At 44.9% G+C, this 14,954-nt stretch overlaps 1 protein-coding gene across 2 annotated transcripts in view; it reads left to right on the top strand.

The window, feature by feature from the left end:
• ZNF831 (zinc finger protein 831) overlaps nucleotides 1-11,645 on the top strand; it is a 97,368-nt gene extending 85,723 nt beyond the window's left edge. For both annotated transcript variants that reach the window (XM_019637118.1, XM_019637119.1), the window contains exons 5-6: nucleotides 5,660-5,820; nucleotides 6,543-11,645. In XM_019637118.1, the coding sequence (XP_019492663.1) occupies nucleotides 5,660-5,820; nucleotides 6,543-7,388 (1,007 nt within the window). In that variant the 3' untranslated portion in view covers nucleotides 7,389-11,645. The remainder of the gene's footprint in view (nucleotides 1-5,659; nucleotides 5,821-6,542) is intronic.
• Nucleotides 11,646-14,954: the final 3,309 nt, after the last annotated feature.

Raw genomic sequence — 14,954 nt, 5'->3', positions numbered from 1 at the left:
TGAATGGTTCAGGCTTATTAGCGAGAAAACCAGCCAAAGCAGGTGCAGCTCAGAATGATTTTATAGTGAATGTGGTTTTACTCTTTTCCATAGAGGTAGGTGGGGTCAGGGCCCTGTTTCACTATCTCATAGAACCTTCCACTTTTTCTTTCATAGTACTGCCTACATTTGCTTGGTGAGTTTTTTGTGTAATTATTTGCTGACTGACTTTCTCCCCCGTTAGACTGTAATTTCCATGAGGGTGTCTGCCTTGTTTGCCATGGGATACGCTGCCTGGGCTCCGCACAGCTCCTACCGTCCAGTAATGGCTGAGCTCCATGCTCAATAAACAGAGGCTCAGTAAATATTTAGGTTCAATAATATGGGCTCAAAAAGACAGACTCAAATAAAAAATGGGCTCAATAAACTTTGGAATAAATGAGCAGAAATCCCTGCCCTCAGAGTGATTGCTTTTAGAGCTCTGCTTGGCTTTCCTTAAGTAATGGCAGATTATACTTGCTAGCACACTGTGCATCCTGCTAAACAATTTACTCGCAGATCAATTAATAATGTAAGAGATTACACCCTCATTCTTGTTTATGCTTACAGCTTGCTTCGGAGGCCAAGGTGGGGGGCTCACTATTATCCCTTCCTCATAATTCACAGATTTTGGACTCTAAATTCATGGAGTTTTTGGCGTATTGGGGCAAGTGGAAAAAAATGTATCCAACTACATGTATTTTCAGAGAAGGCTATTTGAGTAATATGTTTATCAGCATTTTCATAAGGCCTAGGAATTAGATGGCCATGAGAAGGGTTGCCATCAGAGGCATGTACAGCCATGTGGTAAGTTTCATCTTGTTGTTTCTTCATCCCATTTTCTTTCTAATGATTTTACAGTTTCCTGTAGCCTTTTCAAGATGGGTAAATTGAAATTTGCTATAACACTTTAAGCAGTCTCTTCCTCTCTCAATGTAGCTGGGCAATTATCTCTGAGGAAAATTATTAAAAACGCAGGCTTTAATCAGGGGGAGAGCAGAGCGTCACACAGAGCTGTGATGAGAGATGGTTTTTCTAATAAGATTCGCATAATTGTGTGACAGTGGTGGAATTTCTGACGATTGCATTATGATGGCAGAATCCGAAATTTCTGAAGTGATTCATAGAGTGATGCTGAAACCTAAACAGGATCACACTCTGTGCCTTAACATTTGGCCAGGGCACTTTTTACTTTTTGAAAAGGGCCATTCATTTAAAAGCAAGTTAGCACCCTTCTTCAATAATCCAAATTCGTTTAACACACTTTGGGGACATTATTTGGGCATTTTTCACAATTATTAAAGATAACTCACTTTCGTCTGTAGACTGTAGGTCACAAGCAAATTCAATCAATGGATTTGCCTCCCTTACTTTCTCAGATGAGTCAGAAGTTATTGGTCAAATGTGCACATGGCCTTTCCGCTAAGCTTAAAAACCCAAACAACCCGCTGAGAAGACATTTGGCCAATCTGATTATGTTCTCTATACTAATTGGTTTTACCTCTTCATTGAATTGAATGAATTGCCCGGTTGTTTTGTCACTGTGGGGACACAGCTTAATCCACTTAGAGTGAGGTACTTGTGCTTGGTAAACTATGGAGCTATAGAAACGTTTATCATCATTATTATCTTTTGGTGGTTTTTCATGGGTGAGAGTGGCTACTTTAGCCAAGCCAGCCCATCCGGCCCCCAAACTACCCTGGTAATCTTGTGACTGGTTTTTCCACCTCTACTTCTCTCTCCCCCAAATGTAGGCTCCAGATAGTGGCATCTCTAAAGGATGCGGAGCCCTGCTGGAAACACTGATCCTTCTCAATGAGTGTAGACTAAAATCTAGATCCTTTCCATCAGCTACCTGCACCCCGCCAGACCTCAGCCCCCGTCGCCATCCCCACCTTCATTTTGCCTCCTGCTCTGCTCAGCACCCTCACTCCACGATGGCCCACCGTCGGTTCCTCACTCCCCCAGGCTCCTTCCCACTCAGGGCCTTTCCCTCTCTTCCTCTTTTGTCTGGGATGGCCTTTGTGGGCTGGCCTTTCTCATCCTGAAGATCTAATTAAAGCTGTCACTTTTTTCAGAGCGGCTTTCCTCAATTATGTAAAAACAGTCACCCCCCCCCCATAATTACTCTCTGTAATATGCCCCCATTTAGTGTTACTCCCTGTAATAATACCCCTGCTTATCATTACTCTGTAATATTCTGCCTTCCCTGTCTATTGCCAGCCTCTGTCATAGCCCCCCGTTTCTCCTTACTCTCTGTAATACCCCCATTTATCTTTACTGTCTGGGATATCCCCCCCCCCGACGCTTATTGTCTTCATGACCCCTGTCACAACCTTAAATGATCTCATCTATCACTTTGCTTGCCTTTTTTCTCGCCCTCCATTGGGACAGAAGCTGTTGGGGGCCACAGCACCATTGTCTGGGTCTCCGGTTCCTCAAGGTTGAGCATGGTGGCTGGCTTAGGGAAGGGGTCCTGGACATATTTGTGGAGAAAATGCGTGGAAGTCCAAAAGCCTGGTTCTGTGTCATTAGACAACCCCAATAGGCAGGTGCTCAAGTGAAGACTGTATGAAAGAATAATCATTGCTTTTTTCTCAAACCGTCACACTTTTCTATAGATTTTCAAAGATAATTTGCTCAGGATTAGTGATAATCTAATAACATGCCCCTTGAGATATAAGTGGGTCTGCTCTTTTGGTTCAAGATGGAGGACAGAACACATTCATTGACCTCCACTTTCCTCTAAAAATCCAGAAGTTAGTAAAGAAATGTGTTCGCGATGCACAGGCCCACAAGGACGCAGTGACAGGAGGGGAAACGCTGCCATGGTTGGGGCTGGAACACAGAGGCTGAGCGTGTCCGACGGAGCAGACCCCAGGGAATGGAATCCCGGCTTAACAGCAGGTGCACCCCTAAAAACGCAGAAAGTTGTTGTAGCAGGTGAGGCTGAACATAGGAAGCTTGGCTGAAAGGCTAAGCAGCAGTCAGACCCCCCAAATCTGCACCCTACCCCTACTTCGCACAGTGTGGTAACTTCCCTGCAGAATATTGGGGGCTTAGTCTCTGGAGCGCATACAAAATGCTGGGGGACACTGGGCAGTTAGATTAGCAGAGAGTGAGGGGGCTATATTGAAAACAGAGGGTTTAGCCAAATGGTTGACACAACACATCAAGTTCCCTGACTCTTGTCCCCACTTTTGGCTCCAGTGTGCTGGCAGCCGAGCTTGTACTTTCCAGGCAGGAGGTTGGAGGGTACTCATGTAGGAGCTGACCAGTCATGTGGAAGACCAAGGGGAGGGACTTCAGGGTCCCCACTTAAACAGGGCAACGCGATCACCACGCAGGGTGGCCCATGGTTGACAAATTGTACTTGTAAAGAGCTCCCAAACAGCTTTTTTGTGCCTGTTTCTTAAACAAGGGCAGATAGTTAAGATGGATGACTATCTCAGGAAAGCCTTTAATATGAAAAAAAAAGATAAAAACAAATAAAAACAAAGGAATTTGGAAGAAGGAGACGCTATGGAGGGAGAGACGAACTTTAGCAATAACAACAAATCATTACTGATATTGACAGAGATTTAAGAGAAGGCGTTGGAGCCATGAAATAATAGCAGATGCTCTAAAGAAGGAATACTAATGATTACTCATAATAATAGTGGGCTCTTAGAAATGAAAACACAGTAGCAGAAATAGACACTTATGAGTTGGAATACAAAAGTGAAAGAATTCCCACAAAAGTAAAATAAAAAGACAAAGAGATAGAAAAGAGAAGACAAAAGATATGAACAGCAGAGGATTAGACCAGGAGGTCCAATAATCTATCAGAAAGAGAGAGAAGGCAAAACATAAGGGGGAAAACATCAAAGTAATAACATTTTTCTAAGACCGAGGGATATGATTCAGATCAAAAGGGTGCATCGAGTGCCCAGACACTGAAGGGAAGTAGACTCAGGACCACGGTGACACTGGGACAGAGAGGAGCCTAGGAATTTTCAGACAGAGGAACACAAAAAGGATTCACGCAAAGGACCATGGATCACACATCATGTTGGCTCCAGACTTCCCAGCAGCTAGGACTCAGCGGAGTGGTGTCTCCCGTTCTGCAGGAAAATAAATTCCAGTTCAGAGTGCTCTACTCAGACCAGCAGACAATGAAAGTCTAGACGATTTTATGTCACACACTCCTTCTCATGAAGCTACCGGAAGTGTCACATTAGGAAAGCAAGGGAGTCAACCAAGGAAAAAGAAGCGTGAGAGCCTGGGAACCATCCTGGAGAAAAGGGCTGCCAGGGTGGGGGTGGAGGGGGACCCAGGGCACGGCCTCACGGTGGGTCCTGGGCACAGGCCAGAAACTTGCACGAGGGATCTTTCCAAGGACATGAAATGAAACCTTAGGCAATTGGGAAGGAGGTTGGGGGATGATTTTCGTAATAAGTCCATGGAAAACTAAGCAAGAGGAAAAAGCAAAGGAATTATTAGCTACTGGGAAAACCGTGTTGGAAGTAAGTCTGTAATCAGAGCTCGTTGCTTAGCTCAGTGGTGAAAAGCATGTTCCTGCATGTAAAAATGTAACACCAGCCATTCTCCACGAAACCACGACAGCACAGTCACACAACTGTTGAGAAGACAGAAGGGTGCACAGTGTGCATATATAAGGGAGCAGTGAAGGTATGGATGAGGGGCACTCACCCTAAACCCTCGTCCCCCCTATGAGAAGTCCTAGGCTATCCTCCAAAGTGTGGGGGGGGGGAAACATCAAGGCGCCGTGCTATAACATGTTACCAGGAGGGAAGGAGATAAATATTAAAAGACTCAAAAGTGGGAAAAGATGAGTGCGTGGGCAGATGTAGCTGTTTTTTTTTTTAACAAGTAGAAAGATTTGACTTTTTAGAACTCGGTGCATATGTAACTTTAATCAAAATAAAAGCCGATTTAAAAGTGGGTCTAATGCTTTTCTCTGGTGACACAGCCATTCTAGGAAGTTTTTCTGATCTCTCATGATGGGTTTACCCTCTCAGAAATTCTGTGGTACTTTTGACCTGCGTTGCAGGCCAATATGATAAAACAGACGCAAGAGTCAGGGCGGGGTGTGAGGGGAAAGCAGCTGTGCCCTCCAAAGAGAGAGGCTGTTCTATGGATGTTGTTCAGGTCACACCTTTGCCCCTCCATCCCCCTCCTCCCCCACCAATCAAACAGTAACCAGCACAAAACAACAGCAACACATAGCCAGCCTCATGTTCTAGTGCCCAGGGCTCTGGTGGCAACCAAGACGTCGCACATCATACAGGGGGAAATTCCTACTCTCCACCTCTGGTTGAATTCAAGCCAATCTAAAATGCACAAATATGGCCAGAAGATGACCCTGATGAAAAAGAGGCACGTGCAATATTTTAAAAATATTTAGGGATTTTTCTGTCTTTGGGAATTGGATTTTCCACTTCTTTCCTCAGCAGAAGCGGAGCCATTTTCCTTGACCAGGTGAACTGGTTCAAGGCAAATCGGTTTCCCGTGTGCGCCTTGTGCGATGAGGGCTCATGAGCTCAGAGCTGGTCATGAAGAGGCAAATAAACTCCTAGGAAATTACTGTTTGGTGATTTTATAATGTCAGGTGTCTATACATGTGTCTCCCGCTTTTTAGGTCGCAATCTGCACGGGGAGCCACCCTGTGCCACCTCAGACTCGCCTCTTGGTTGTGGGAGCAAAGAGGAGGAAGCAGAGGAGAGCAGACCAACCTCCAGAGGCATCTCCCCCAGCACAAGTTCAAGGGCTGTCAGAGAGACAGACACACTGACCGTGAAGGTGGGAGTTTGGATTTCGGGCTGTGTCTGCTAGCCGGGGTCTGGGTTTGTGTCTCTCCTTGCCTTGTTGTTGGTGTTCGCTGGGGCAAAACTTGCTCAGACCCCCCGCCCATGAGGCAAACAAACGCCTCCAAACCCTGTGTGCCCGAGAAATGCGTGACTGGCTCTGAAACCGTTGGGTTGACCCTGACCATTTGTTAAAAATAATAAGCATGGTGTTCATTCCTGAACGGAATCGAGATGCTGTCATTCTGTAGATGCCCCTGCAACATGACGTCACTGCCAGCCAGACTGGGGGTGGGGGGCTGAGGGTGGAAAAACAGAAAAATGCTGGTGCACACTTTGAAAAAAGCTCATCTGGAAAACTTTACATATGCGGTGCTACAGAACAGCTCAACCACACCACGAGCCGTTGTGATTTAAAATTGGAATCTGAGGACTGGCTGGATAATCGAGGGCTCTGGGTTTTCACAAAGCCAGGTGAAAATACACAGCCTCCTATCAGCCGATTTAGTGTCACCAGGGAACTTTCCTCACGTTAATGCACCACTTAGCTATGAATGGAAACTTATCGAGAATATGACATTGAAGTTCATGCTTGGTAAAGAATCATTAAGAACCCAAGACATTGTTTTCATGGAGGACCACGTTTCTGGCCACTAGTTTCTTGGTACCAATTAACCTTTTTCCTCCTCGTTTATTTTCCTTTGTACTTTGTTGCAGGGTCTTTCTCCCTCTGCTGATGAGTGTGGTGACTGTTGTCCTCAGAACGCCGCTGTGGGGTCAGTTATATCTCTGCCGTCTGGCTCCCGCATGACAGTGGCTAGTGATAGCCTTCTGTCTCGTGGCAATGGCCTCGATGTGGGATTGCTTGAGACACAGCAGCCACCCTCCCAGGAGCAAGTCTCAGCAGACCCCAGATGGTGCATTTCCTCAGATGCCCAAGAGCCTTCTTCCTTTGTGTCCAAAGGAAACTCCCCCCAGCATGATGTTGCTGCCTCTGCAGCTGCCAGTTGTACTTCTCTGGGGGCAAGAGCAGGTCACACAACGCTGGAAATTCACAGTGCAGAGCCCCTGGACCATGGCCGAACTGCAGGGGAGACCCTGACAGAGAGCTCCCCAGACAGAAAAGCTATAGCAGAGGGCATAGCACCGTCACTCTTGCCAAGGAAACCTTCACCTGGGCGAGGAATATCTGGTCCAGTTCCACTGAGGTCACCTGGAAAAGCTCACCTTGAAATACCAGTTTCAGGACCAGGTTCAACTAGTTCACACCCAGAGGAGGGAAGACACAAGACACTTTTTCCTTCTGGGGGGCAATCTGGGTGTGGGGAAGCGCTCGTCCCCTGCCCTCCTGTAGGAAATGACAGTGAGAAATGCCATGTATCTGGATTAATTGCTCTGAAGGATTGTGTGGTTCCTTCTAACCCAGGGCAGCCCACGGAAATCCCAGAAGCCCCTTCGAAAACTATCAAGAAGAGGAGTTTGGAAGGAATGAGAAAGCAGACTCGAGTGGAACTCAGTGACACCAGCAGTGATGATGAAGACCGACTCGTGATAGAAATATGAGGCCTCCAGAGAAAGATGGCATCTACAGTCAAAGACTCTTGTTGCTTCACAGTAAATGCTGTCAAGCTGGTGGGAGACCTGAACTCTCTTCGTGAAGCACCTAAAGATTAGGAAGCCATTTAGGGTTCTTTCTAAGACATCCTCAACCAACTCCAACCCCCCAACTCAGCCTCACCCTTCCCCAGATGCCCTGGGGCACATCTGGCTGGTGTTCACATGGTGCCAGGCTGGCCAAAGGTGGCAGTGAAGCAAAGGCTCAGAATGTTTGACACACGGTGACTGTGGCTTGGCTCTCCACAGCCCCCCACTGTCTCATCCTGTAAAATGGCATTAACCAATAGAACCACAATTGACACGTTTATCAGCAACTGAACCAACCCTGTGACCAAGGAGACTGACTGACTTCCTCATTAGTACACCGAGGGTTTGTGTCACAGGCGGTAAGCGTTTGTGGGACGGTTGGGGTGGCTTGCAAAGGAGATGGGGTGTGAATTGGGTACTGAGATACTTCTGTCCACTCTGGAGACAAAACTCCAGGTTCATTCAAAACCTGAAGTTTGGTCAGAACAATTCTCCTCCTTCGTGAAAGTTGTAAATACACTTCAAAATGTCTGTGGTCTGGTGAAGTGCTGACTATCTTTCAATGTCGCACAAATGGTCAACGCTTGTGTGTGATCCAGTGACAGCGCATGCACTGCTCTTGTGCCCGGTGCCTTTTCTGTTGAGACCTCTGAAGCTCTTGGTTTTTCCAGCTCTTGCAAAGGAACGTTGTGTTAAAAGTTAATGGCACAGTCTCTGTAATGAGTCATTTTTTTTTGAGGGGGAAAAAATTCACTTATTTTCCTGTGATTCTCCTCTGTCATATTGTGCTCTGAGCAATTTCAATTAGAGGGTTACATTTTAGTAATCTCTGCAGCTTAAATTGATGCCTGCTCATCGTGACGGGAGCCTTTTAGATTTCCTCCAGAAGCTTCAAGGATACAAAACTAATTGGAGTTTTGACGCTGTTTTACATCTCAGTAATTTTATTTTGGGGGCTTGGTGTTACTTTGCTGTCAAATTAAATCAGCCTCTGTATTGTGCAAGTCAGAACAGCACCGATACGATCCCCCAGCATTGCAAGCCAGCGGGCCCCGTGCAGAACAAAATAGCTGCTCCGACATCAGCTAGCTCAGAGAGCGAAGGCTCACGTGGACTGCGTGCCTCTCTTTCTCCTTCAACTTAGAGGTTTCCACTGCTGCATTTCAATAAGATTTTATACTTGTTTTTGGTATGATTTTGTACAACTCAAAATTTATAGCTATCCAAGCACTTTTGGCTTAACTTGGATGTAACAATGTTCATAGGACATCTTGTAGTTCAAAGGGAGTGACGCCAAACACGTCCCACATAGGAACGTACTTTACCACATTCTTGCCTGTGACCATGGATGGTCAAGTGTCAAGTATGTCCATATGAAATTCCCAACTTTAGGGTTATTCATCAAACTCCTCAAGGAGGGACCGGCTTCCCCTGGCGACTTAGCCTGTATCTGTGGTCATTTCATATGAGCTCATACATAGCCACGTGACTTCATAAGACAAACGTAAGAAGAGAGAAAAGGGATGGTAGACATTCACGTTGCGTACTTTTTGAACCAAACGAAGGTGAGGTGGTGATGGTCAGCCCTTTGAAATACCCATGACACCTGGATAAGACAGGCTGTCTAGGAAAGTGGTCTGAGTCCCGAAGGGAGGGAGAGAGGGTCTGACGTGGTTCTTAACTGGCTGGGGAATCTCGGTGAAGACACACACTCCCTTTGTGCCTCGGTTTTCCCGACTGAGAATGAGAGGGTTGGACAAGGTGAGCTGACTCAGTCTCTTCAGGCTCCGATCCTCATGAGGATGGAATGAGCAGCCCTCTTTTTTCCATACAAGGGCTTGGTGGCTTGGAGGTGGTCGCCGTGGGGAGGGGTCCTGCCCCCAAGAAGTTTGGGTGGGAAACTGAAGCAAAAATACATTTAGCCAATTATTGCCAAGAAAGAATGTGAGCTCAGAGATGTTTCGTCTAATTTTTTTCCCCAGAGTTCCAGGTCTGGGGGTGCAGTCATCCAGTTTATAAGTGTTGGTTCGTAATTTAGAAATTCAAAGCAAAAACAGAACACCACGGTGTGAGTGGAAGACGTGTCTGTAGGCTGAATTGGCTTGGGGGGCCCTGGTCACGGGAGAAAATAATCTTTCTCCTGGGTGGTTGCTGAGCTGTCAACTGGATGACTGGATCTAAGTCAGCAAGTCATAGCTCCAAATGGCACTGACCCCAGGATGGTGATGGAAGCGCTGTCCTTCTATGAGCCTCCATTGCTGGCTGCCACCTCCCAACCTAGATGAAATACGGCAAGATGTTGAGTTCACCCCACACTCCCTGTGTCTCTCTTACAAAGGTGAGCAGGTTGGCAAACCATCTTGTCTCAGCTGGCCATTGAGCTAGTGGGTGGCAATGTTTACAAGTGTTCCTTACTTTATGTCACCATGGATTTATGAAAAGCTATATTTCAGTGGCTTAAAACAAAGCAAAAATGTATTTTGAATGACCCTAGAGGAGATGGCTATTACAAATCATCCTAAGGTAATTTTGTGTGTGTGTGTGTGTGTGTGAAGAATCCTTTATAAAGCAACAAATGATCTCTGATTTTTATAAATCTTGATTTCCTATGGGTTTTCTTAAAGTGGAATGCAATTATGGGATACATTTTAAGGATAACATCAGTGACCTATAACCCAGTCTAGGTTACTGAAAATAAGATTTGGTATTGTCAATTGATGACTGCTGCAGTTTTCTCCTCTACAACTGTGTACTGTGGAATGGTTAAGGGAAAACAAATCTATTTTAGAACAGGGCAAACTAGGGTTTCTAGATCATGGCTCCCCCTTTCTCCCCAGTGCTGTTAATTTTATTGCATCTTCCGGTAAGGGTCTTAACCACTGGCGCCTCAGCTTCTTCCGTAGAGAATAGATCCAAGGATGCTGGCATGAGCTAATGGAAGGGGCACGCTGAATCCTTTGCTATTCTCTCGGGTCAAGGTGTGCAAATGCCAGGACCCGTGTTTATCTCTCCTGCTGTACCCACACCTGGCCAGATCTCACTTGTTAGAGATGCATGGAAAAAAGAGGTTGACGTCCCCCCTTGGCAACCTATACTATTAAGGGACTTTTAAAGCCACGTGGTTTTTGATGGACAGCCTGAAACCTCCTTCTTGTAAGGCATGATGGAGAACAATTCATCCATCCTGTTGGGTATAACCTTTGAGATTCTGGATGAAGCGAATATACCTTTAATTCACAGCCCAGGAGAACCTATGGCTCATTTGCCAAGAGATTTAAAAAAGAAAAAAAGATGGGAGGGGTGCCTCTGGATTGTAATAAAAACCCTGTCGGTAGCATGATAACTGGAGGCAAGTTAAACTTTCCTTCCTGAAGCCCCTCCTCTCCAGCTCAGATGGTGGAAATAACCTTGCAAAAATGCGTGGTGACCAATGGCTCTTGGCATGAAGGATGAATGAATGATTTGCAGCCTCATGCCGAAAAGTGTTTTCTTGCCTTTACATTCATTACTTAGAATGATCACATTAACCCTTTTCCCCACCCAGCATAGAAATTTGCATTTTGCACAAAATTTTCCTGGTGTAGCAGATTTTTATAGTTGTGGAAACTGTCATCATTATCAGAATGTCTGCGGCTCTGCTCCCCAGACGTAATTTATTATAGTATGGTGAGGTACCAATGGTTCTTCTGGCCCTACGGCGATTGGACTTCTCCCACCGCAGCACGCAGGGCTCGTGTGCTTTTGCTCACTTCAGTTGTGATTCCCAGAGTTCTTGTGAGAAAGACTCTTAGGCTTTTGAAACACTACATTTCTCAATACTTAAGCACAATTACTTGTCCTTATCTTTCAGAACTCATTACATATAGATATCAAGGACCCAGCAAATCTTGTCTGCTAGATTTGTACCCTGCACCATTCTTTTTACCCATGCCGTGCAGTTATGTGGGAATATACATAATTTGATCTGAAAAAGTACAGGGGCATGTGAGCATATTGCTTCACCAGTGGAAGGAAAGGAGTCAGGGAAAATAGCAACTCTCTGTCACTTGGAGCTAGAGGGTGACTCAGTATCTTATGTATGCAGTCAACTGTTCAGAACTTACTAGTCTGTGGATTGTTCATAGTCAGTGAAGCAACTGCCTTCTTGGTTATTTGTGGAAACTTATTTTCTTCTTTACATGGTTAAATTATTTTGTTTTGATAAAAATAAAACTGAAAATGAAAATGTCTTGTGTGATTTGTTGACATGTTAGCCAAAACTACCATAAGCACCATCCTGTACGAATTGGATATCTGATGATTCCCAAGTACTGAACCAGACATCCTGTCTGCCATATTGGTATCTCATTCTGCTCAACAAAAGGATCAGGTAATAGCAAATGATCACATGTTCTTTTGCTGTTTCCTGTTCCCACATGTCTTGTTTGTCATTGTCTGCCATATTTTAGAGTTCATAACTTAAAATGTAGGTAAACATTGAATCCACACGAGGGCACTATCCACAGTGCAATAATCCCAAACTTTCCCCCGTAGAATTGGTGTTTCTTGGATATTTAATATTCTTCATTAACAGAGAAAACATCCTTAATTCAAAACAGTACCTCCTTATGAAGATAATTCATGTACCCATTGCAATGGGAAGTGGACGTCTTTTACACACCAGCGCAATATTCTTCTTCTATGTCTATACCCCTTGAAGCCACTTGAAGTTGGTGCAGACACAAGACACTGGGAGAAAAGGTGGGAATGGGTACAAGGCAGGAACAGATATACTAATTGATGGATCTTAATAGCATTTTTGCTAACTCATCAAACTCTAATAATAATAAATTAATCCATTATTTCCAAACTTTCATCTTTTGAGAACCACCTTAATGCTTTTTGCCATATGTGTCTACAGATGGGTATCTATATATTTTAAGATTTTTATTAAAAATGCAGCTAACATACAATATTATATTAGTTTCAGGGGTATACCATTGTTATTCAACATGTATATACCTAAAGAAGTGATCACCATAAGTCCAACGACCATCTGACATGGTACCATGCTGTCACAATATTATTGACTATGTTCCCCATGCTGTACATTACATCCCCGTGATTTGGTTCCTGCCCTCCCCCCCACCCCTGGAAATTTGAACTTCTTATGCCCCTTCACCTTTTCTCTCCTTTTTAAATGGATCAATTACAGTTGTTGACATTCAATGTTATTTTATACTAATTTCAGGTGTGTAGCATAGTGGTTAGACATTTGTATAATTTAAGAAGTGATCCCCCTGACTAGTCTAGGACCCACCTAGCACTATACATAGTTATTACCATATCAATGACTATATTCCCTATGCTTTACTTTACATCCCCATGTCTATTTTGTAAATACCAATTTGGAGTGACTCCGCAAAAAAAATACCAATTTGGAGCGACACCTGGGGCCTGTGGAGTCTGATAGTTTTCTAAGAAAGAGTGCAATGCAAGGGGGGCTCCCTGCTCACAGAGAAAGTGCCTCCGGCTGTGCTGGAGTTGGTTGGAGCAGGTTCCAGCTCAGTCATCAGGGTGGAGCTCACCAGGTCAATCAGATTCAGATTTGGCCCTAAGCATAGGGCGTGGGCTCAACACAGGAAAGATAGCGCTGGCCTGCCAGCTGCTTGGGAGGAGGACCCCTCTCTCGGGTCCTCCAGGCCGCCCCTGAAGCCACACACACCCCATATGTCTCCGAGGGCCCCCGAGTCACCGTCCCTCCACTGGAGGCCAAGGTGAGTGACTGCAAGAGAGTGTGTCTGGGTTTCCCGCCATCTGCCTTCCCACCTGGATGGTCAGAATCCCCACTGTTTTTCACAGGCAGATGTTGCTCCTCTTTTCTGGTGTGGGGGCCTGGGGTCCCTTGCTCCATCAGGGGGAGCCTTCGTGGCTGAGATATGCCTCCTGACTCTCAACCGCCGCAGGGAGTTTTGGGGTCCATTGTACGTCTCCGCCCCTCCTACCAGTCTCGTGTGGCTTCTTCTATTATTTTTACTTATAGGACTTCTGAGCGGCTGGGCTTTAGACGGTTCTCCAGGTTGATTGTTCTATAATTTAGTTGTAATTTTAATGTGTTCACAGAAGGATGCAGGCCCAGTGTTTATCTGTTCCACCGTCTTGGATCGCTCCTCTGCTTAATACTTTTGTTTAAATGATCTCTGTCTTAAAGAAGCTATTATTACCCTAAGTAAGAATATCTGTGAAATGTCAGCCTTAATTTAGTAGTCATGTATATTTTCTGATATGCATTAAAATAAACTATTCAAAATTGTTCATCTAGGTACCAGTCAAATATCATCTTCATACTACCCGTAGTATGTCCCCATACTTGGGGACACGTTGAGTGAATTTAAGCGGTACATGTGTTGTTAGTTTCTCTGGTTATTCTAATTCCTGGTAAGCACAGCTCTCTCCCCATTTTTCTTTCCTCAAACCAATAGAACTGGTGACTATTGTAGAACTGTAGGTTTGTCAGATAAGTTTATTCAGTCAAACTTCACAGTTGAGTAATTAACATTGCAAATCAAAGGATTATCACATCTTTTAGTCTCAGAGGAATAATCATACAATGTCTTGTTGCATAAATATATATATTTTTGCTTTCATGTTTTGTTGGTTGGTTGGTGAGTACAATATGATATACAGGAAAACACTGTTAAGGATTTACGCCAAGCCACAAGTACTACCCTCAGTTCTGCTGAAAGACTTGCTTTCATGCTATTGAATTTGAAACAAATGGATTGGCTGTGCTGTCATGGAGAGTAACTTTCCAGGCTTCTGCTTGGTGACAGCCTGTTGGTCTTTGGGTTGTGAACACAGAAGGACTTGCTATGTGGTGTCTAGGACCTTTGTCTCCAGCTGTGACAGATGTCTACTTTCAGTCTCCCTCAGCTTCTGCCAGAGGCAAAATTCAACAGCCTTTAGACTTGAGCATCTGAGCATTAGTCCATGCGATTACTGCCCCGAAGTAGGTGAATTGTTTTTCTGTGTAAATACATGAATGAGTGGAGTCCTACAAGGAATTGGTGGTTTTGTATGAGCAGCATCTGGGACAGAGTGACCCAGCCCTGGGTCTGGTCACAGTGGAGATTTGGTTGTCTTCTGTGTGTACTTGTTGTGAAATGGGGTATAATTCAACAGAAATGAGGCCTCCTGACTCCGTTATAAATGAAAGGCCAGATAGCCAGTCTTGGTTTTCTTTACATACCTGTGTTCCAGTCAGACATGTTTGCTCCCCTACACACACACACACACACACACACACACACACACACAAGCATGTGCACCATACACTGAAGATCTACTCCAAAAGTTCTCTTCTTGTTAAAATACAGAATTGGGTGGAGTGGGGCCAATGAGCTAGGAAATGAGACAGTCACATATAACATGAACCAAAAAGGATCTCCTTGGAGGCAGGATGCATGGTGTCTTCATCTTGGTGTTCTTAGCAGCTGGAACAGTCCC

This window comes from Hipposideros armiger, unplaced genomic scaffold (genome assembly GCF_001890085.2).
Source record: "Hipposideros armiger isolate ML-2016 unplaced genomic scaffold, ASM189008v1 scaffold_32, whole genome shotgun sequence".
NCBI lineage: Eukaryota > Metazoa > Chordata > Mammalia > Chiroptera > Hipposideridae > Hipposideros > Hipposideros armiger.
The sequence above is the reverse complement of the archived record's forward strand: the minus strand, read 5'-3'. Positions and strand labels throughout refer to the sequence as shown.